The sequence below is a fragment of the Lepidochelys kempii genome, chromosome 11, assembly GCF_965140265.1.
Source record: "Lepidochelys kempii isolate rLepKem1 chromosome 11, rLepKem1.hap2, whole genome shotgun sequence".
Classification (NCBI taxonomy): Eukaryota; Metazoa; Chordata; order Testudines; family Cheloniidae; genus Lepidochelys; species Lepidochelys kempii.
Genome location: NC_133266.1, coordinates 40,695,077 through 40,716,052, shown reverse-complemented (window position 1 = coordinate 40,716,052; position 20,976 = coordinate 40,695,077). Strand labels below are relative to the sequence as shown.

At 41.3% G+C, this 20,976-nt stretch overlaps 1 protein-coding gene and 1 long non-coding RNA gene across 4 annotated transcripts in view; one reads left to right on the top strand and one right to left on the bottom strand.

Moving 5' to 3' along the window:
- Positions 1–13,006, bottom strand: part of PDK1 (pyruvate dehydrogenase kinase 1) — a 27,406-nt gene extending 14,400 nt beyond the window's left edge. For all 3 annotated transcript variants that reach the window (XM_073305852.1, XM_073305854.1, XM_073305853.1), the window contains exons 1-2: positions 12,526–13,006; positions 3,619–3,760 (exon numbers count right to left, since the gene is read on the bottom strand). In XM_073305852.1, the coding sequence (XP_073161953.1) occupies positions 3,619–3,760; positions 12,526–12,643 (260 nt within the window). In that variant the 5' untranslated portion in view covers positions 12,644–13,006. The remainder of the gene's footprint in view (positions 1–3,618; positions 3,761–12,525) is intronic.
- Positions 12,472–20,976, top strand: part of LOC140895647 (uncharacterized) — a 42,934-nt gene continuing 34,429 nt past the window's right edge. Inside the window, exon 1 of the long non-coding RNA XR_012154294.1 lies at positions 12,472–13,174. This is a non-coding gene — a long non-coding RNA (uncharacterized lncRNA). The remainder of the gene's footprint in view (positions 13,175–20,976) is intronic.

The window sequence follows — 20,976 nt, the reverse complement described above, 5'->3', positions numbered from 1 at the left end:
GATCTTAGATCTTCTTTGTCCTATGGGTGAGAGAAGAGAGACAACAGAAGATACTGTAGGTATCTGATGAAGTGAGCTGTAGCTCACGAAAGCTCATGCTCAAATAAATTGGTTAGTCTCTAAGGTGCCACAAGTACTCCTTTTCTTTTTGTAGGTAAACTGTGTAAAGTGTAAAGCTAGGTAAGTGGTGCAAAACAGAGGCTTTGTGGAACACTGGATCACCTTCTATGGAAACAGAAAGATGTAGGGCTTGGACTGCCTCCATCTCAGTAGAAGGAGAACCAATCTTCTGGGGGGAACAGACTAGCTAGAATAGTTGGGAGGGTGCATCCAAGGGGATAAACACATTGCATATAATTGAGACTCTAGCTAGCACGCATGTAAAGAATCAAGGGGCATAAGGCAATCAAATATATTCTCCCATATACCAATGCTAGAAGGCTGGGACTCAAGAAGAACTAGAAATGCTCATTTACTATCAGAAATATGAAACCTGATAGGGTGAGTCACATAAGTGGAATGTTAAAATCACTGGATACACTATTTAGGAAAGAGAGTCAACAGAAGGGGAGGCAGGTAGAACCCTAAATAAATATTGATAGTTCAGAAGAACAGGCTCTGGAATGATTATGAATTAACATTCTAACTGATAATTACAAGATGGAGTTACTAGGTGGAAGTCCATTATAGATCCCAAAATCAGCTGAAGGAACAGAATCAGCAGCTCCTTCAATTTCTACTTATAATGTATAGAAAGAAAAATTGCATTATGATGGGGAACTTCAATATTGGAGATATAAGTCAGAGGTCTCACGCTGCCACTGGTATAACATATTTGGATGATAACTTTAATTATCATTAAATTATAGTTGACAACTTTCTACAAGTATTGCAAACAATCTGGGGTAATTCTATATGGGACCTCATTCTGATGGATAAAGATAAACTGACTGTTGCTTTGATGCAAATGATCATGACTGAATGCCATTTATGTGCAAATAGAATAGTCCCAACCAGTATGCTTTAATGCTTTAAAAAGGCCAATTCCCGAAGTTACACAATGGCAAGCAAAACGAGTGGTAGGAAAACTGAAACCTCAAAATGTGAGTTGTTTATTGTTAATTGTGAATTGTTTAAGAATGCTTCTAGTTGCCCCAAAAATATAATTCCATAATCAAAGGCTTTTTAGGTTAAAACCATCCTGGTTAAGAGAGGAAATGAAAGTAGCTGTTAAAAATATTATAACAAATAGGAAGGTGACAGCCATGAGTACAAATTGGCAGTTAGGAAACTGAATCTCTCACCAGCTTCTCCATAATTATTGCATCGGATCAAAGAATTAAAGGACTGTGGCATAATCAATGCCACTCAGCATTGTTTCATGGAAAACAGGTCTCTTCAAACTTTAGCTAATCTCACCCAAAATGATAAAGGTAACTGACATAATATATTTAGACTTCTGTAAGGCATTTCTCTGAACCCTAGATGACATTCTTATGAAATAACTACTACACGAAGTCAATGTAGTCCATATCAAGTGGATTATAAACTAGTTAACAGATCACAAAATAACTAAGTAAGGTGCCAGTGGAGGTGTTTCTAATGTTGTTCCACAGGGATCTGTTCTTGGCTTAAAGCTACTAAATATTTTTTTTGGATTATTGATGAATCATGGCTGGTAAAATTTGCAGATGACACATTGGCCCAGTAGAAAATTGAGGGGGGCAGACCAGTTATACAGTTATTCAGGTCTGGATTGCTTGGTAAGGCAGGCTCATTTGAACACGTGCATTTTAATACATCCAAATGCAAACTCACATCTAGGAACAAAGAATGTAGATCACACTTACAAAAGGGGAACTGTATCCTGGAATGGAGAGGCAGTGAAAAGGAATTTGGAGTAATAGTAGATAATCAACTGAACATGAAATCTTAGTCCATGTCTACACTGTCTCGCAATTCAGACTATGGGGGTGTGAATAGCAGTGTGCACCAAAGTGCTGCTCTGGAATTCTCTCATGTGGACACTGAGCACAAACCAAAAGGCTCCTAGTTCACATTAACAGGAACCTTTTAGTTTGAACACGCAGTATCCAGACCGGGGAGTTAGAGAGCAGCACTTTGATGCGCACTGCTATTCATACCCTTGCACTCCAAACTATAGGGGAGTGTAGACAAGCCTTGTGTGTGATGCTGTAGCTAAGAGGGGTAATACAATCGTTGGATATACAAGGACTCCTCGGACTTACGACACTTTTCAATTGACTGCCTGTTTCGCCCCTACAACGCTTGTTTCACCCTTGTCACTCAATTTGCATAAAGTTTGCTTGAAATTGCTGTAGCTCACGAAAGCTTATGCTCAAATAAATTTGTTAGTCTCTAAGGTGTCACAAGTACTCCTAAACAGGATAAGTAAGTTTATATATTTATTTGGATGCTGTTTACAAAATGCAGTGTACGGTAAATACGTTGATGTTGCAACATTAGTCATCTATAATTCATTTAGTACAAAAATCTGGATTATTGTGGTGAAAATAGTGTATCAACCCTTGGTTCAGGAACCAATCCCCCCTTTATACCATTGATTCCTATGGGAAAAGCAGTTTCAACTTACAACATTTCGATTTATAACACAATTCTGAGGAACAAATTGTGTCGTAAGTCCGAGGACTCCCTGTATAAACAAAGGAACATCAAGCAGGAGTGAGGAGGTGATCTCGCTCCATACAGCATTAGTGAGACTATTACTGAACCACTTCTGGTATCAACACTTCAAAAAGGATGTTGAAAAATTGGAACAGGTTTAGAAAAGAGCTAAAAGAATGACTTCAAGTTTGGAAAACATGCCCCTAGTCAGACGTTAGAAGCTTCATCTACTTATTTTCCAAAGGAAAGTTAAGAGGTGACTTGATCAGTTTATAAGTACTTAAATGAAGAGATTTCTAATGGCTCACAGCTTTTTAATCTATCAGAAAAAGGCAATGGCTGAAAGCCAATGGCTGAAAGCTGAATCTAGACAGATTCAGACTAGAAATAAGGTACAAATTTAACCCTCAGGACAATTAACCATTGGAATAATTTATCTAGGGATATGATGAATTCATCATCACTTGAAATCTTTAAATCAAGACTAGAAATCTTTCTAAAAGATATGCTATAATAAAACAAAAGTTATGGGCTTGATGCAGAAACTAATGGTTGAGATTCTATGGGTTATGGAGGTCAGACTAGATCATGATAGTCCCTTCTGGCCTTAAAATTAGGAAACATCTTAAACATAAACAAATGCCTTTTCAATGTCTTTAACCTAGAAGGATGAATGAGGTTGACTGAATATGAACTATAAACAGAAGTGAAACTGACTAGTCTGTTTCTTCTTGAAAGAAAAGCAAGGAGTAAAAACATGATGATCAGCTAGAAGTAAAATACTCAACACTCTCTCAAATAGAATTTTAGATAGTAACAATCACATTCAGAAGAAATTGTTTAATGTTACCATATAACAAACATGTATCTGAAGAGTTTCTCACTCAGTTGCTTAGTTTCTTAGTGTTTCTTAGTATACTTGCACAACAATAACCCTTAAAGGTAAGATAAGAAATACAAGACAGTTCTTACCAGCTCTGCACCAGCTGAACTGAAGGTGTCTTTAGCAGGTTGTCTGGAAGCAGACTTATTTCTTTCATTATGTTTGCCAATCTTACAGGCAACTCTTGTCTCAAAAACATGAACGAAGTCTTTTCACAAGCATTTTCAGATCCTAAAACCAAAATATATTTGGAAAAATCAGAATATAGTTAACATTTGTGGAACATCTTTATATAGCTATATATAGATCACTATTTTCCTGCATATTTTTGTGTCTGGCTCTGAGGTTAAATTAGATCAGGTTTGAACATAGGGATAACTTGGATGTGACCCTTTGTAGAACTGCATTATTTCACCTTAAAACAAAAATTGGTAGATACTAGTTACTTTGTCACTTAGGAACAAGTATGTTTTAAAAGATATTTTTCACCATGAATTAAATAAGCCAGTTGCTTACAAAGAGTATTGTGGCACTGGGGGAGGGGGAGGGTGTCATCACATGCAACCGTAAAACAACCTGAATCAACAGGATCTGAACCCTGGACCTTCACATCCCCAATACAGGCCCAATTCATAAAAAAATATCTCTTTTGTTGTTTTGCCTCAGCAAGGGAGGATGGGCTAGATAAGTGGTTCTTAACCTGGGGCACATGCACCCTCTGGGAGTGCGAGATGCCCTTTTTGGGGGTGCAAGACATGCCAGATTTTTTTAGAAGGTAAATCATCGAAAACACAAATTAAGTACAGGCACATAAGTACATCTACTTTGTTTCATCAAAACTATGTATTTATTAACATTATACATTTTTAATGATTACTGTAATATACATTGCAATGAAATTATCTCGCTACAAAATACAGTGTACTGCCATGTTGCTAGGTATTTCTTGACGTCTGCGCAGATGATGATGTGGCAGCACCGCGGCTTTGTTTGAATTCAGTTAGTCGCTAACTTTTAGCGTGTTGGTTACAGTTTACTTCCACAGCAAAACTCTGCAACATCTCTGGGTAGTACTTGCGTATTTTTGTGTGCCTACTGTACTATTATTTGTGGTAAGTAATAACAAAACTATTTTACATATATTTAATATGCATTTAAAAGTGTATAGACCCCCCCATCTCCACTTATATATTTTTTCATATATAAAATGAAACCCTTTTCAGTAACTCTTGCCATGTCAAAGAAACGCAAATGGAATGACGACTGTTTTCATTATGGGTTCACTTGTACGACAGAGAAGGAAAGAAATCAATGACCACAATGTGTACTATGCAGCTCATTATTTTCAAAAGCCAATCTCAAACCATCGATGCTGTCTGAACATTTCAACAAACAGCATGGTGGTGCAGCTGCTGGACATGACACTGACACCCTGAAGTCTACAAGGGCACGATTTGATTCTCGCGGAACCTTGAGGATGTTTGGGTTTGTGTCACTTGAGAAGCCCTTGTTACAACCATCCTATCAAGTTGCATATTTGTGTGCCAAGAAAAAGAAGCCTCATACAATAGGAAAATGAAGGAATGACCATCGCAAATGAAGTGACAAAGCATTTGCAACAGTTGAGTAACTCTTTCCAAGGATATTTTTCCACTGGAGATCTTGATGTGGCAAATAAATGGATACTGGATCCATTTCTTGATGTGGCAAATAAATGGATACTGGATCTTGATGTGGCAAATAAATGGATACTGGATTCCATCAACAATAGTGATTTGATGAAAGATCTCATTGAATTACGAGCCAATGGCTAAATCCGAATGGAGTTTGAGACAATGAAGCTTGGGAATTTCTGGTGTGCTCAACTAGCACCGTTTCCACAACTGATGAAGACAGTGCTGGAGATCCTTGTGCCATTTGCGACTACATACTTGTGTGAGATAGGATTTTCATCACTCTTACACATCAAAACAAAGGCCAGAAACCGCCTAAATGCGAGTGAGGACATGCGTGTGGCTATTTCAAAAAAAGTTCCTTGTTTCTCGAACATCATTGAACAAAAGCAACAGCAGACGAGTCACTGAGCCAGTAAACTTAAAAAAGGTGTGTAATTTTTCATATATTCTTAATTTTACTGCGAAATTAAAATAAATATATAATTCTCTCTTTCATTCTATAGTTATGATATATCTAGGTTTAACGAACTGACCTACTTCAACAATTTTTGATAAGGGGTGCAAGAACATATTTTGAGAACCAAAGGGATGCAGGCTGCAGTAAAGGTTAAGAACCACTGTACTAGATGATACTTACTATGGTAGAGACCTGACACCATTGTCAGCAATAAGGTCTATAAAATGTCCAGAAACAAAGGGTGATAACTCAAGGTAAGACCAAAACTCTTTATCGCCTATCTTCTAGATCTATGCACCTTTCCCTAAGCTAAAGGGTATGTGAATGGGCCACATTGTCTCCAACATTTTTGACACAATGCCTGTCTTGGTATGTGGTGGAACAGATAGCTGGATTCAGCTCAAATGTAGAATGTTCCTCGAAACTGGAGAGCGACTCAGAGCTCTAAAATGACCAATTCCTTTTCAGACCATACCTTAAAAAAACAACCAACCAACTACAAGTTAGAGGTACTGTTTAATGGACCTGTCAAGGGATCCAATCCATGAAAAACATGCAGTCAAACTTTATTTAGGCATAAAAACTTGCTCTTGGATGAAAACACAACAAAATATTAGTCAACGAGAATTTTCTTGAATCAACTCACATCTTTCATAGGTGACGTTAAATGGCACTGTTGTTAGCCTTAGCTGAGATCATGGCTCTAAAACATGGGGGTGGGAAAGGAGGGTGAGAAATCCTTCACTCCCACCCTACTGGTGGTCCTTTAAAATGAGGGTTGAAGCACATTGGCAATACAAACATGGGGCAGCTTACTTATGTGGCTAAATAAGACTTTTAACCTCGACTAAAAAATGTACTATAGGGAGCAATCCTGCACTGGTAGGGGGATAGACTTCGATCATCAAATAAAACTTTTCCAACTCTAATATTTTTGATTCCAGGACTTCAGTCTCCTGGACTGCCAACTGGTCTTTCATGAGAACCAAACTAATGTCTTTTTTTTTTAAATTATTAATCTTTTACTTACAAGAATACTTAAAACTTTTACTTACAAGAATACTGAACTCTTCTTTTCTCATGTGCAGAGTAACAATACTTTTAGTTCACACCCCTGGTATTTTTAAATTAATTTTGAGAACACTTCATTCTGTAGGATGGAATAGTCACTTTCATGTAAAATGAGTTCCTTGTCATACTTAGCAAGTTTATCACAAGAGAGATTACTAGATTTTCACTAACCCAAAGGCAGTATGCAGATGAACCAAGACGGCTCTAAAGTGACAGTTACTTTATCAATGTAACAGTCCATCAAAAGCCTCAGCACATAAAACCCTGATTCTGAAATTCACTGCATACAGGCATACCACAGGGAACCCAGTTTGTGACTGAAATGGGGTGTCAAGCAAGTGCAGTTGTGCACCTATGAACAGTGAATTCCTGAATAAATGCCTAAACCGTAACGGCTCCCCATTAAATAGATCTATTCTTCCACAATATGCACCTTCCAAGACAGTGAAAACATCAGCATTAAGATTTAAGAGACCCAATGTATCTGTAATTTACACAAGAAACTAAGACCCCAATCCTGTGAAACTTATGCATGTGCTTAACTTTATGCACTGTGAATAGTCCCATTGACATCAACCTTTAATATCAAACTGACATGCTATTTGTTCCATAGGGCTTCTTTCATCAATCTTCAAGTTGGATGGTGCAAGGGAATGAGGCAGGGCTACACAGTGAGTGAGACAAAAGTTCTATAAATCAGTGTAATAATTGGGGCCAAATTTTGCCATTACTGTGTCATAATTTTGGAGGACAACATGCACTGGGTGAGTGTATCCGTTAATTGAACAGTGAGGATTCAAAAATCGAACAGCTGCCTCATATCCTGTGCAGTCTAACTTGGGCGTGGAATGGTCAGAATTGCTGTAGAGAAACAATATTGTGATCATGTAATCAAAGACTGACATGACACCTGCAGCAGGATACAGAGTTAAGGTTATTTGTAGTACCTTAACTATGATATCAGGATAAATCAATTATTTTTTTAAAAAAATAAAAATAATCTTTTAATTTAAATTAGATTTATTTTTTAAGTTAAACTATTTAAAATTAGTAGATATTTGCTGCTGAAGTTTTAAAGAGTCAGTCACTGACCTAATGGAAGCCATGGGCTAAGCATCTGGAACCAGAGTTTGTTGAGGTGATAAACCAGTTTTTGACAGCATTAGCCAATTCTGCAGGGCAGTGAGAATATTTTCTTCATTTCAATTTGTTCAACTAGTTGAGTTCAATGACTAGCTAAATTCAGAGTTAACAAATTTGAGTTGATAAAGAAGGAAAGCTTGTTTTCCTCTTCAAATCTATGTATAAAAACTAGTTATAAGAAAATGATATCTACTAGTTCTAAAATCTTGAAAGACATAGTCACCAGAAAATTGATTCAATTCACTAACTACAGATAAACTTCCTTCATTAAATAAATCAGTTAGTTTTAAATACAAAACGTGTTTTAATAAACTTTTTTTCTTATGTATCCAGCATATTTAAGGTAGTTTTATTTAAGTAAGAATAAACATTTTAAAATGCTGGTTTTGTGCATTTTTAATTGTATTTGAATTGCCACCCAAATTGCGCTGGACATAAATCACAAGTAAAAAATTAAACAAATCTAATAACTTACATTTATTTAGGTACTACATATTTTATGTAAAGCTGTACAAATGCTTAAATATGTGTATAGATACAGTATATCTACTGCTTGGCAAAAAGAAGCATCAAATTTAGTGTAAAAGCTTTGTTTAGTTGCAAATCAACATGTTTTAATGGCTACTAAAATGTGAATCAGCATCTCTTTAGGACAATAACTAAAAAGTACAAGTAAAAACCAAAATTAAAACTGATTATTTAAATCAAGGCTTACTGCTTGCTGATTTAAACAATGATTAAAATCAGTGATTTAAATTGCTTTGACTTAAATCAATTCACGCTGTATGACATCACATGACTTTGTGATCTTTACATTCTTTTAATGTAGATTTGATATGGAATATTCAAGTTTTCTGTCTGTCTGAATGGTCCAGCTTTAAAAAAGAAAACAAAGAAAATCCAGACTGAAAAAGCAACCTTACTGTAATGCATAGAGAATGTCTGATCATGTACTATTGCCAGACTCCTACCTCTGAGCACAAAATCATATCTACTACAATTTTTAGCCTCAGCCACTGGTTTTCTAGCTTTTAAGCATCTCAAAAAGTTGATATATTTTGAACATTTTTTCTGGTTATCCATGACTTTATGTCTAAGCACTGATGTCCATAAATTACTGCTTTGCTGTGAGAAATATTTGCCTTGAAAGCAAATTCCCATTGTAAGGGAGACACAGTAGTTTGGGACCTATATTTGTTTTAAAAAGTAACTGAACAATACTACAATCCCTGTTCATATATCGCGTATATAGAATGATTACAGTTTTTACTATGTAATGCTTTATATCATTTATCTTTTTAATTTAATAATTTTATTTTTTTATGATTTAGAATATCCTTTTTATATATAAAGGATACACTTTTGTCTTTACATAACATATTGTAAAATGAATAATTATGTAAAAAATGTTGAATGGATAAAGGGACCTTTAACATTGAACAGCTGAGGGGTATCTTCTTTAATTGAAATAATAGAGCCCTGTGTTTTTGAAGCTTGATGAACACGTGTGTTACCTGGGGAACTCAGTCTATGTGTACATATAATTTATCAAAGAGATGAACCTACAGAAACTGGATCCATTGCATTGTGACTCCATACCCAGACTTGATAAGGTTTCTAATGTCTGCCTCTAAGATTGTTTTGTGTGTGGCCAAAGGCGACGAGTTATATGGGTCCTTGGTGCCCATGCTCTATCAATATTCATGGAGGTGGGCCCAGCTCCACCAATGTTTGGGCCCAAGGCCCCGTGCTTTGGGGGGTCCCGCGCCATGGGTTGGCAACATGGGGCACTCTCACCTCAGAGGCAGCTTCCCCGCATCCCCACAAGCAGCTCCCCCCCACCCCGAGAGTTGCTGCGTGCTGCAGAGAGTTCCCAGCACTGACCCAGCTCCCAGCTCATTGGCTGGGAACCCCAGCTAATGGGAGCTGCAGGAGCCAGCGCCAGAGCTGCCCGGCCATGCCTCCACAGCAGGGAGGAGGAGGGACCCGCAGGCAGAGAGAGCAGCTGGAGTCTGTCACTGTCAGACAGACACAGCCAGCGTGTTGTGGTGACAGACAGATGGAGCCAAAAGTGGGAGAAAGAAGCAAAAAGACCCCCCCAACGGCCCCTGTGCCCTGTCACCCCTCTCCAGAAAGACTCCCCCCTTTGTACCTCGAGAGACAACTCCCGTCCCCACTGCCTCCCCTGCTCCAGAGCTCCCAACAATCTCCCCCTTTGCCTCCCACACAGCCCACTGGCCGGGAGGCTCCCAGTCTATTGGCCATCCCGGCCAATGGGAGCTGCACCTGAGGCAGGGTGCCTGCTTGCAGATACAGACCTGCCTGGCTGTGTCTCCACAGCATGGGGAGGGGGAGCCACAGGTGAGCAAGCCCCAGTCATCATCATCACAGGCCCAGCAATTCTCTGGGTATTTAAGGTTTCAGAGTAACAGCCGTGTTAGTCTGTATTCGCAAAAAGAAAAGGAGGACTTGTGTATATATAAAGCCTGCTGCAGTTTCCACGATATGCATCTGAAGAAGTGAGCTGTAGCTCACGAAAGCTTATGCTCTAATAAATAGGTTAGTCTCTAAGGTGCCACAAGTCCTCCTTTTCTTTCTGGGTATTTAAGTTCACTGAGGCACGTAATTCAATCTACTCTTCCTTTCCAGACAGTTTGTGGCTTTTCCTGTAACAAAACTTACAATTTCTTTGCAAAGAAGTCTATTTATAGTTTTTTCACTTGAGAAGTATATTTTCTGGTTGTTCATAAGCTCATTTATTTTGTTAACTTGGTTTCATAGGCAATTTTAAAAGTCACTTGAATTGTACCTGGTTTTTTCCATTGGTCCAAAAACACATGGAAGATGAGCAGATTTTTATTTCTGTGGGCCAAACCACCTTGTGTAGAAATATAAATATCCAAGCTAGAAAAGCTCTGAAAGGGTAAGGGTCCCTTCAGGAAATTTTTCTCAAGTCATTCATTCTTCTGGGCATACCATTCTATTGTTCCCTCCTATAGTGATAGTGATCAGTGTGTCCACCCACAGGGGAGATGCAGAAGACAGGGTCAACCCTGCAGTGACTCTGCCTCTACCCTTGTTCTCTGTCTGCTCCCTCTACCAGCCCCTTTGCTCTCCCTAGGATTACTCCTATCATTACTCCCTCTGGGTCTTCTTTCTCTGGAGCTTCTCATGAAATAAAATCTGTCATTACAGGTTCTTATCTCTGTAATGTATTTAATTTTGATATATTTATTAAGTGTTAATTAATGCACTATGGGAGTCCCCTTCAACCTTCTGTATAAATCAATCCTCTTCTTTCTACATGTTTTGCCCATAGGTTTTTCTGCAGCCTTCGGGCAGCCAGCAATAACCCCTGTGCCTTTGCATTAGGGTGAGGGAAGGGGACCATGGGTTCCCTATTTATGTGATTTGCAAGAAGTGTTATCATTACTCAAGGTACCAAATGTGTTTAAATGATATAACTGCCTTGTAAAATCCCAAAGCAAGCTCATTTTCATTTTTCATATAATCTCATATACAGTACACACATTTTTCATGAATTATATGAGTTGAATTTATTAGCTAGGTTACTGGGGGGGTTTTCAGTATGGCAAAATGTGTGCTATTTTATGGGTTGAATGATTGAATGACATAATGACAGACATTGGGGTGGTGGGGGTATTAAGTCCAATAATTCTGTCAAGTGTTCTTCGTACAACATGGTGGTGCCTATCCTGCCTGGGACTTCAGGGGGTCAAGGCAGCCTGGGGATTAGCAGGGGGGGGGCCTGGTGCTGGCAGCAGTGAGTGACCTGGCCCTAGCCCACTCTGCTCCACCTTGCTGGCTCCCGGCGTTGCTCAGGGCCGGCAGGCTTCAGGGAAGATTGGAGCAGGGTGTTTGCCCCGGTCCATCCTATGGATAGGACAGCTCCACTTGGGTACCACCAAAAATTATACAAACCTGCTGCCCGTGTGCGTGGCACTTCGCTCTCTAGTGGTAGATTGCAATTCTGGTTTAAAAAACTCTGCTGGATATTTTGCTTTGTTGCCAGCTGTCGCCATTTATTCACTAGCGCTACAACTTTGGCCACAGCTGTAACCAGCCTCCTGATGAGGCCTCCAGCGGCAGCGCTCTATTGAATTTCAGTCCTTGCCTGGCCAGAAAACCCCCTCTGATTGGCTGCCTGCCCCACCATCCCGCTTCCTGGGAGGGAAGAGCAGCCAATCAGGCCCCCTGGGGGGAGCCAGACTTGGGGAGGCGGTGAAGAGGGTTGCGGAGCCCAGAAGCTCGGCAACTTACTCGGCGGCCCCCTCCTCTGAGCAATGAGTTCAGTCCGCTCTCTCCATCTCTGCGGGACCAAGAAGGGGAAGAGGGTGCAGAGCCCACCCCGCTGCCTCCCCCCCCCCGGGGAGAAGAGGTGCCCGTTGCCTGGGGGCTGAAGAACCAAAGGCGCTGCCAGAGGAGCCCAGGTAAGCCGGGGCCAGAGGCGGAATTCAATGGCAGCCCCCCACCCACTGGTGGGGGTGTTCACGCTGCAGCCCGGTCTCTGGGCTAGAGCCAGGGGCTCCTCTGCCCATGTGGCGTTGGTGGTGCGGTACCGCCTCCTGCCCCGGGGAGGCGGGCAGGTCAGCGCAGCCTGCCAGGGTCCTGCCGCCCCGGGCACTCACCGAAGTCCAGAAACTGCTTCATGGAGAGGGGCGACGGGGAGAAGCGGGCGTAGAAATCCACCTGCTGCAAGAGGCCGGCCAGGGAGGCGCCTCTCAGCAGGGCCCGCAGCAGCCTCATGGCGGCCTCGAGACGCGGCTCCTCTCCTTTCAGCCCGGCCCGGCCGCCATTCCCGCCTGTGCAACTGCCCGGAGCCTCGACACCTGCCCGAGCCGCGGCCTCCTACGCTGCGCGTCCCCGGCGGAACTGGCGGGCGGCGCTGCGCGGAACTGGGGGGCGGGAACGGGGCGCCGGGCACCGCCTCTCTCTCCGCTCGGCGCCGCGCCCCGCCGGTGGGGGCGGGAATGGTGCAGGGGGTTGATTAGCGGAGCCTCCCGACCTCGACGCCACCTCAGAGAGGGGCCGGGGCCGCCCCCGCCCGCTACGACGGGCAGGAACCCTGGCCGCGGCCCGGGCCTGGCCACACAGCGAGCCCTAGCGGCGAAGGCCAGCCCCGCACCTTGTCAGGGACCCCCCACTGAACTCAGCTCCAGCCCGGCTGGCCCGTGTGACCCTGCTGCGGGCTCCTGTTGGTGCCGGAGAACTTGTCCCTGTCACTCCCCCCCACAGCCGCCCGTTCGTTGGGCGCTGAGAGGCACTGAGTTTGTTACGGTGAGTTGGGTTGATAAATTTGTCTATAGGCAAGGAAGTCCTGGGGTGGAGACTGAGCTCCCCGTGTCTCCCCCGGGTTAGCGATGAGGCACGCTGGCAGAGAAGTGCGTGTGGCAAGTTTTCCCTACCGCTTCCCTGTGATACCAGGAGTTAAATTGCCAGGGCTGCCCAGAGACCTCTTTCTCCAGCCCTAAATCTGTAAAACAAAATTTACACCAACGCAAATTAGTTCATTAACTAACTTGCATAAAATGGTTTTGTGACCCTGACTTAATGCCCCTGTTTTTCCTCCTCAAAATTGGTGACCCTACATAGTGGGTGATACCCAGCCCCCCACACAGAATGGCATGGGTGGGTGTAAAGACAGACACTTGTACCACTTTATTAACTGTCTGCTGCTTTCCCTATAACAGAGTTGGCTTGTGGCCCTTTTGTGTATTTATGATGTATAATGAAGGCTGCAAAGTTTATTTAAAAGTCAAGGGTTTTTTCTGCTTTCTCTTGTTCCCTGGTTTTATTGAAGGTCAAGTGTGAGAGAGAGAGATGGATGTTTAATAGGTTAAGAGTTCACAGTAATTGAAGGGAGTGAGGGTTGAACCTTTTACAAACACTTCCTTTATTCAAAATATTAATTAATCAAGGAAGCTAAATAAGACTTTAGCAAAAACACACACAATCCAGGGGTTGAAATACTGGCTCTATTTAAATCAATAACAAAATTCCTATTGACTTCAATGGAGCCAGGATTCTACAGAAGTATTAACAGTGACTACAAATCTTCCTTTCTTAATAGCACAACTTTCGTTTGTTTGTTGTGATGTCATAATTTACACTCACTCTGGTTAGCAGGGTGTCTTTGTGTCCCTAATATAATAGGGAATTACATGTTTAGTAGCTTTTTTTCCCCCTATAGATTCAAAGGCTAGAAGGGATCACTATGATCATCTAGTCTGACTTCCATATAACACAGGCCATAGCACTTCCCTGAGATAATTCCTGTTTGGCTGCTTTTCTAAAAGATATCCCCTATTTCAGGGGTGGGCAAACTTTTTGGCCCGAGGGCCACATCTGGGAATAGAAATTGTATGATGGTCCATAAATGCTCACCAAATTGGGGTTGGTGTGCAGGAGGGGGTGCAGGCTCTGGGGTGGGGCTGAGGATGAGGAGTTTGGGGTGTAGGCAGGATGGATTTGATTTAAATCACTAGTCAAGAAGACTTGATTTAATAATGGATTTCTACATAAAAGTGTATTCTTGTTGGTTGTCATAACCTTAATACATATTCTTCACAACTCAGAGATAGATATGGGTTTCATTTTTAGAAGGTACACACTATACATTTTTAAGTGATTTACTTTGAAAACTTTTCAGATTAGTTTTACAGCTGTATCAGAAAATGAATGAATGTTCGGTTATTTCATTTACCAAAAGTAATTGAAGAAGATAGTTCACCTTCATACGTATCTCCAATTCAACAGGTTAATCATTAATATTTGGAGGACTTTCTTGCCATGCTGTATTAGGAGGAGAACAACGCCAGATACACATTTAAATTGTTTTATTTAACTAAAACAACAATATTCTGGATTTTTTTCTTCAACAGCAAACATATAATATAACAAAACAAGCATATGAATTTTTGAATTTAGTTAAACATTCAAGTTTTTTAAAATCAGGTTTGTTTTTGTTAAAATTGTTTAACTAAAATAGTTAAATGAAATATGTGAAAAAAACAAAAATTAAATAGACTATATCAGCCAGGTCAACACAAGAAACTTAAAATATTGTCTTCTGCAGCTAACTCGGTCATCTTCATGTTCATTTTCCTGTTTTTCTTTTCTATATTATGAACAATCTTTCCTGCTTTTTCAGGTCCCAAATGATTTCTCAATTTGCAATGAATTAGTCCAAAGGAAGAAAATATTCTTTCTATGCTGGCAGAAGAAGCTACTGCTGTTAAAGTGAGATTATCACTTCAACAGTCTCTGAATCCTAGTGCTTAAGTGATTCCACCAGTTCACTGGTGTGACTTTCTTTAAAACATCATCAGCAAACGTATATTTCTTGAATGGTTCACCCTTAGCTATGTCCATGTCATAGCCAACTCCTCTGCAGCAGTTAAGGTTTGATCCTGGTACTGAATACTGAGAATATTTTGCAAGAAAATGAGCTGGAGATAGTGCTTGTCCCATTTGTTTGTTTAATGCTCATAATTTAACTCTGTCATTGCATATTTCTCTTTTTAAGATTTCACTCAGTTCCTTCCAAATTTCAACAGTGTCAGCAATAAAACAGCTATTTTCCTGCATTTCATTCAAGGCCACAGAAATAGGCTTCAGGATTCTCAGCATGCATTCAACGTTTCTCTGAAGCCCAATGTTGAGAACTTTGGCTGTGACAGTGCCATCTATTTTTTCACAATTTTGTTCACAAACTCTCATCAGATTAGGCCAGTTCTTGATATAGTGCTCAAAACAGTCCAATACTGAGTTCCATCGCATGTCTTGTGGGAGAGTTAGCTTGGTTCCTCCCACATTTTTCCGAGAAGCTGCTGCAAAGTGGTGGTTATGGAAGTATTTTGCAATTTCAACAACATTAGCCTTTATTTCTGGAACACTAAAGTGTTTGGCTAGGAGATGCATCAAATGAACACTGTAACTGTATGTTATTAGCATGGGACTCTCTTCTGAATTTCTCCTCATCTTGGATACATTTGCAGCATTGTCTGTGACCAAGCTGTGTACTTTTTTTTTTTCATAGCTTTTTGCAATTTTTTTCACAGCTTTTACTCCTACTTCTTGTAGGTAATCTGCTGTGTGTGCATTTCTTGATGTATCAATTGTTTCTGTAAGGAAGACACTCCCTTCTGTTGTCACACAAGCACGAACAACAGGATCATTGTGGACATTGCTCCACCCATCAAGACTCAGGTTAACAATTTCACCCTCTAAACCTTTTGCACACTGCTCAATTTCTCTTTAATACACTTTATCCAGCAATTTGCCTGCAACATCTGCTCTGTTGGGTGAACTATATCCTGATCTTAATGACTGAACCATGTTAATGAAGTGTGGATTCTCCATCACATTGAAAGGAGAGTTTGTTGCATAAACAAACTGGGCAATTTTTTCATCAATTACCTCTTTTTGTAATCTGCTGGTTCTTATCACAAACTTATCTACGGTTGATTCTGGATAAAGTTGGTTTTTTTTCTTTTTACTACAGGTGATGTACTGTGGCTATGTGACATACATGATGCAACTGAAACACTATCATTAGCAGATAACTCTGAAACTATTGAAAATGATGGGGATCTTGAAAGTGGAGTCTTCAGAATCCTATATGTTGAGAATGGATTCTCCTAGACAAAATAAGTCAATGCAGTTATTTGGTGATAACTATACTGCTCATTTAGTATTACTCATTGCATTCACTGGCACTCAGTACTACTTTAAAGGTGAAATTGTAAAAGGAAGATCTGCCTATTTCAGCTATTTATTTTTTATCACAACTGCATCTAAAATGATGATTGTTACTCTATGGTACTATGTGTTTTGCTCAAACATGAGAATTCAAGAATAGTCCAGAAGGAAGACAGGCAGTCCTTAAGAAACAAGTATGAAATAAAAAAGTTTACCAACCTGAAGATCCTGCATGTTCAGACATGTTCCTTTCATCATCTTCAACGCAGCTTCCTCCTGAGAAGGAACACTTCTCATGATGTTTCATTTGGGCAACCAGGCCTTGCATTTTTGTTTCACTGTTTGCATTTTGCACGTATGCCTGTCTTACCCACAGGTAGAGGAACTTCATTAAAATATTCCCAAACTGGGTCTCTTATGGCCTGCTGCCATTATAGGTTTTCCCTTCTAGTGAGAGAATGGTATGGTAGATCTCAAATCAATGAAGGCTACACTCAGAAAAACCTCAAGACTTCTGGAATATGCTGCTCAAACAGTTTCACTTTTGTTTCTGCTGCCTATCTCTCCCTTCTCACATTTATCTCCAGACTTCTTCTCCTTGTCCAGATCTATTCTGCCCCCAACTATCTTCTATTCATTGAACTTTTTGAAACTTTGCACTTTTAGAGAGAGGTAAGGGATTGACTCTGTCTACACAAATTTGCAGAGGGACGGTAGGGTTGAGGTCTGTTATTTCTCACCTCTATCTATTTATTTAAGAACATTTTTGCTGTTAACAAGCATGTTATCTCTGGAAACCCAAATCCACAGTTTGAAACCTGCAAAACTAAGCATCTCTGATGGTCTCTTCTAGACTGAGCACTGAGTCCCATTGGGTAGATAGAAAATTTACCTAAATAATCTATACAGAAGCCCCTGGGAACCCCATACGATTGGGTCCCTAATCCATGAACTATTGGAACTCATTTACAAAACTTTTCTTAAAGATTACATGAATATATTGTCTTATACTATAGAATTAGAATTTATAATCCCTATTCCATGATGAGATATCTTTAAGCTATAATGTGTCTTTATCTTTAGATAGGATTTTTTTTATAAAATGCTTTTTGAAGAAAAAACCTATTTAAATAAAAAATTCAAATTTTTTTTAAATCATTGATTTTTATCCGCCCTGGGTGTTGGAGGGTGCTCCGGGTTGGGACCCAGAGGTTTGGAGGGCGGGAGGGGGATCAGGGCGGGGGATGAGGGGTTTGGGATGTGGGCTCTGGGGTGGGGATGAGGGGTTTGAAGCGCAGGAGGGTGTTGGGGCTGGGATCAACGGGGTCAGAGGGCAGGAGGGGAATCAGGGCTGGGGCATGGGGTTGAGGTGCTGGGAGAGGCTCAGGGGTGCAGGCTTCAGACAGTGCTTACCTCAGGCAGCTCCTAAGAGCAGCTATATAGCCCTCCTACGACACCTACGTGGAGGTGCAGCCAGACAGCTCTGCATGCTGCCCCACCTAGGGGCGCTGCCCCTGTGGCTCCCATTGGCTGGGAACTGCAGCCAATGGGAGCTGCGGGGTCAGTGTGCAGAGCAGAGCAGAGCCCCCTGGCTGCCCCTATGCACAGGAGCTGGAGGAGGGCCATGCCACTACTTCCAGGAGCCATGTGGAGCAGCCCCGACCCTGTTCCCCAGCTGGAGTGCCGGAGAGGGGCAAGCCCCAGACCCAGCTCCCCAGCAGGAGCTTAGGGGTCGGATTAAAACAGCTGGCAGGCCAGATTTGGCCTGTGGGTCGTAGTTTGACCACCCCTGTTCTATTTCAATCTTGATTTTAAAATTGCCAGTAATGGAAAACCACCACAACCTTTGGCAAATTGTTCCAGTGGCTAGTTACCCTCTCTGTTAAAAATGTGCATCTTATTTCCAGTCTGAATTTTTCTAGCTTCCAGCCATTGTATCTGGTTATATCTTTTGCTAAATTGAAGAGCCCATTATCAAATATTTGTTCCCCATGTAGGTACCTATGAACTGTTGTCAAGTCACCCCTTTAACTTTCTCTTAGCTAAGCTAAATAGCTTGAGTTTCTTGAGTCTCATTATAAGGCATATTTAATCATTTGTGTGGCTTTTCTCTGAATTTTCTCCATTTTATTAACATCCTTGAATTGTGGACAACAGAACTGAACACGGTATTTTGGCAGAGGTCACACTGGTACCAAATTGAAGTAAAATAACCTTTCTGCTCCTACTTGAGATTTCCCTTTCTGTGCATGCAAGGCTCACATTAGCTCTTTTGGCCAGTCACTCTCTCTGCCGAGCTTGCCTTCTTTCATTCCACCCACACAAGCTCCCTGTGTGCCACCCTCCAATCCCCGTGTATTTCATGGACTCGCTGAAACTCCCCCCAATCTCTCCCTTGCCATATGTTCTGTGTCTTTCCTTTCCCCTCTTCCCTTCCCCCCCCCCCCAAAAAAAGATAGAAAACAAGATAATGTGGCAAGAGTCCCCAAGGTAACAATTAATTATGTGACCCAGAAATTCTTCAGTTAAGATAACCAATAATTTTTTGCTAACTCGATTGGTTAAGAAAGTACCTGGAGGGAAATAGTATTGCCACGATTAAATACAGAACAAGGAAAAACAGGAATAACAATGAAGGTAATCGGTCATCTTAAGTGACAATCTTAAAACAAATATTTTTCTGACACCTTCACCCAGAAATGGATAAGTACACAGGATATTACCTCAGTGTACAGTATTGGTGAGAACACTACTGCATTATTATGTCCCATCCACACTTCAAAAAGGCTGTTGTAACATTGGAGAGTATTCAGAGAAGAGCCTAGAGAATAATTTGAGGACTGAATAAATAGCCTTATAAAGTGTTTTGGCTTGTGTTGTGCAAGATGTCAGACGACACTATCATTATGTTTCCTTCTGGCCTTAAAATTCTATGTAATACCAAATAAGAAACTTCCCCTGTACTTTAAGATATTAGTCTTTAATTTGGCACAGAAATAATGTAGTATTAATTTATTAAACAATATAGCATCATTATTCTAGACTTTAAGACCAGAAGGGACCATCATGATCATCTAGTCCCGTGGATACATGTACCCCTGCAAGTACACAGAGGTCTTCCAAGGGGTACATCAACTCATCTAAATATTTAAGCTAGTTTTACAACACACACATTAACAAAGCACGTCTGAGAGCATCGGGTTAATCAGCTCTCCCAAGCTGACCCCTTACATGTCCCTGGTCTTAGTAGGCTGGGTCAAACAGCACCTCCAAGCTGTTACCCTCATATGCCTTGGGCACCACACTGGAATAGAGCAAGCCTGAGCAGGCTCAGTCAAGCAGCACTTTCAGTCTGCTACCTTTATATACCCCTGGACTCGGCAGACTGGGTGGAGCAGCATTTCCAAGCTGCCACCCTTATATGTCCCATGTCCCTATCCCCACTTTCACATTACAGTTGTTCTGGTTATAACCCACTTGATGAGCAAACCCCACAGGATTTTTGGGCGCTGCAGGGATCTTTAGCTTAGGTACAAGGAGCGTTGTTGCAGAGCGAATGGGGAAGCCAAAAAAATACCCCCAGATGGGAGAAGCAACCAGCTTAACCATGAAAGATATTTATTGCCTCGTAATAACCATACAAGGGGAGCCAAACAAAACAGTTATAATATTAAATCTAACTTAAATTTGATTATAAAAGTCAGGTTTGGAAAACTATAACTGATCACACCAGTCAGGGTCAGAAGGCTATACCTAGAGACAGATGCGTTCTCACCACTCCATATAACTTGAATCGATCGGGGGTCCCAGGTGATGGTGGTAGCTGCTGTTCCAGAGTGCTGGAGACAGGCAGAGCCCTCACCACGATCAGTTAGGAGAAGATGACTGTCCCAATAGAAGTGATGCAGATTTTGGATCCAGGCATCAGAACACTCACTTGAGCATGGATAGGGGTTTTTGTAGGGAAAGAACAGTGGTTCAAGGGAGATCACTAGATTTGTTTATAGGTAAACTTGTGGCTCAAGGGAGTATACCAAAGTTGTTTTGTTCAGGCTAGACAATCGGAACTGATCATTCCTAGCTATGGGCGGTGTTCCTTGGAAGGAGCTCACAATGCAATTAGGGATCTTCGCTATTTTGGAGACCAGTAAAGGATTTATTACTAGAATTGGGTGCGTGCAGGCGTGGGTTCATTAACATCTGGAGCAGAGATCCCCCATCATGCAGTGTTTCCCTGTTTTTCTGGTCCTAGAGTTCCATGTGGTTCTTGCCTTGGAATCTCTGTTCTCCATTCTGTATGCTAATAGAGATGCCTCCCTGTCCCATCTTTGATGCAAATGAAGCTAGGGGAGTTTCCTTAATCCTGTCACCCTTGTCCC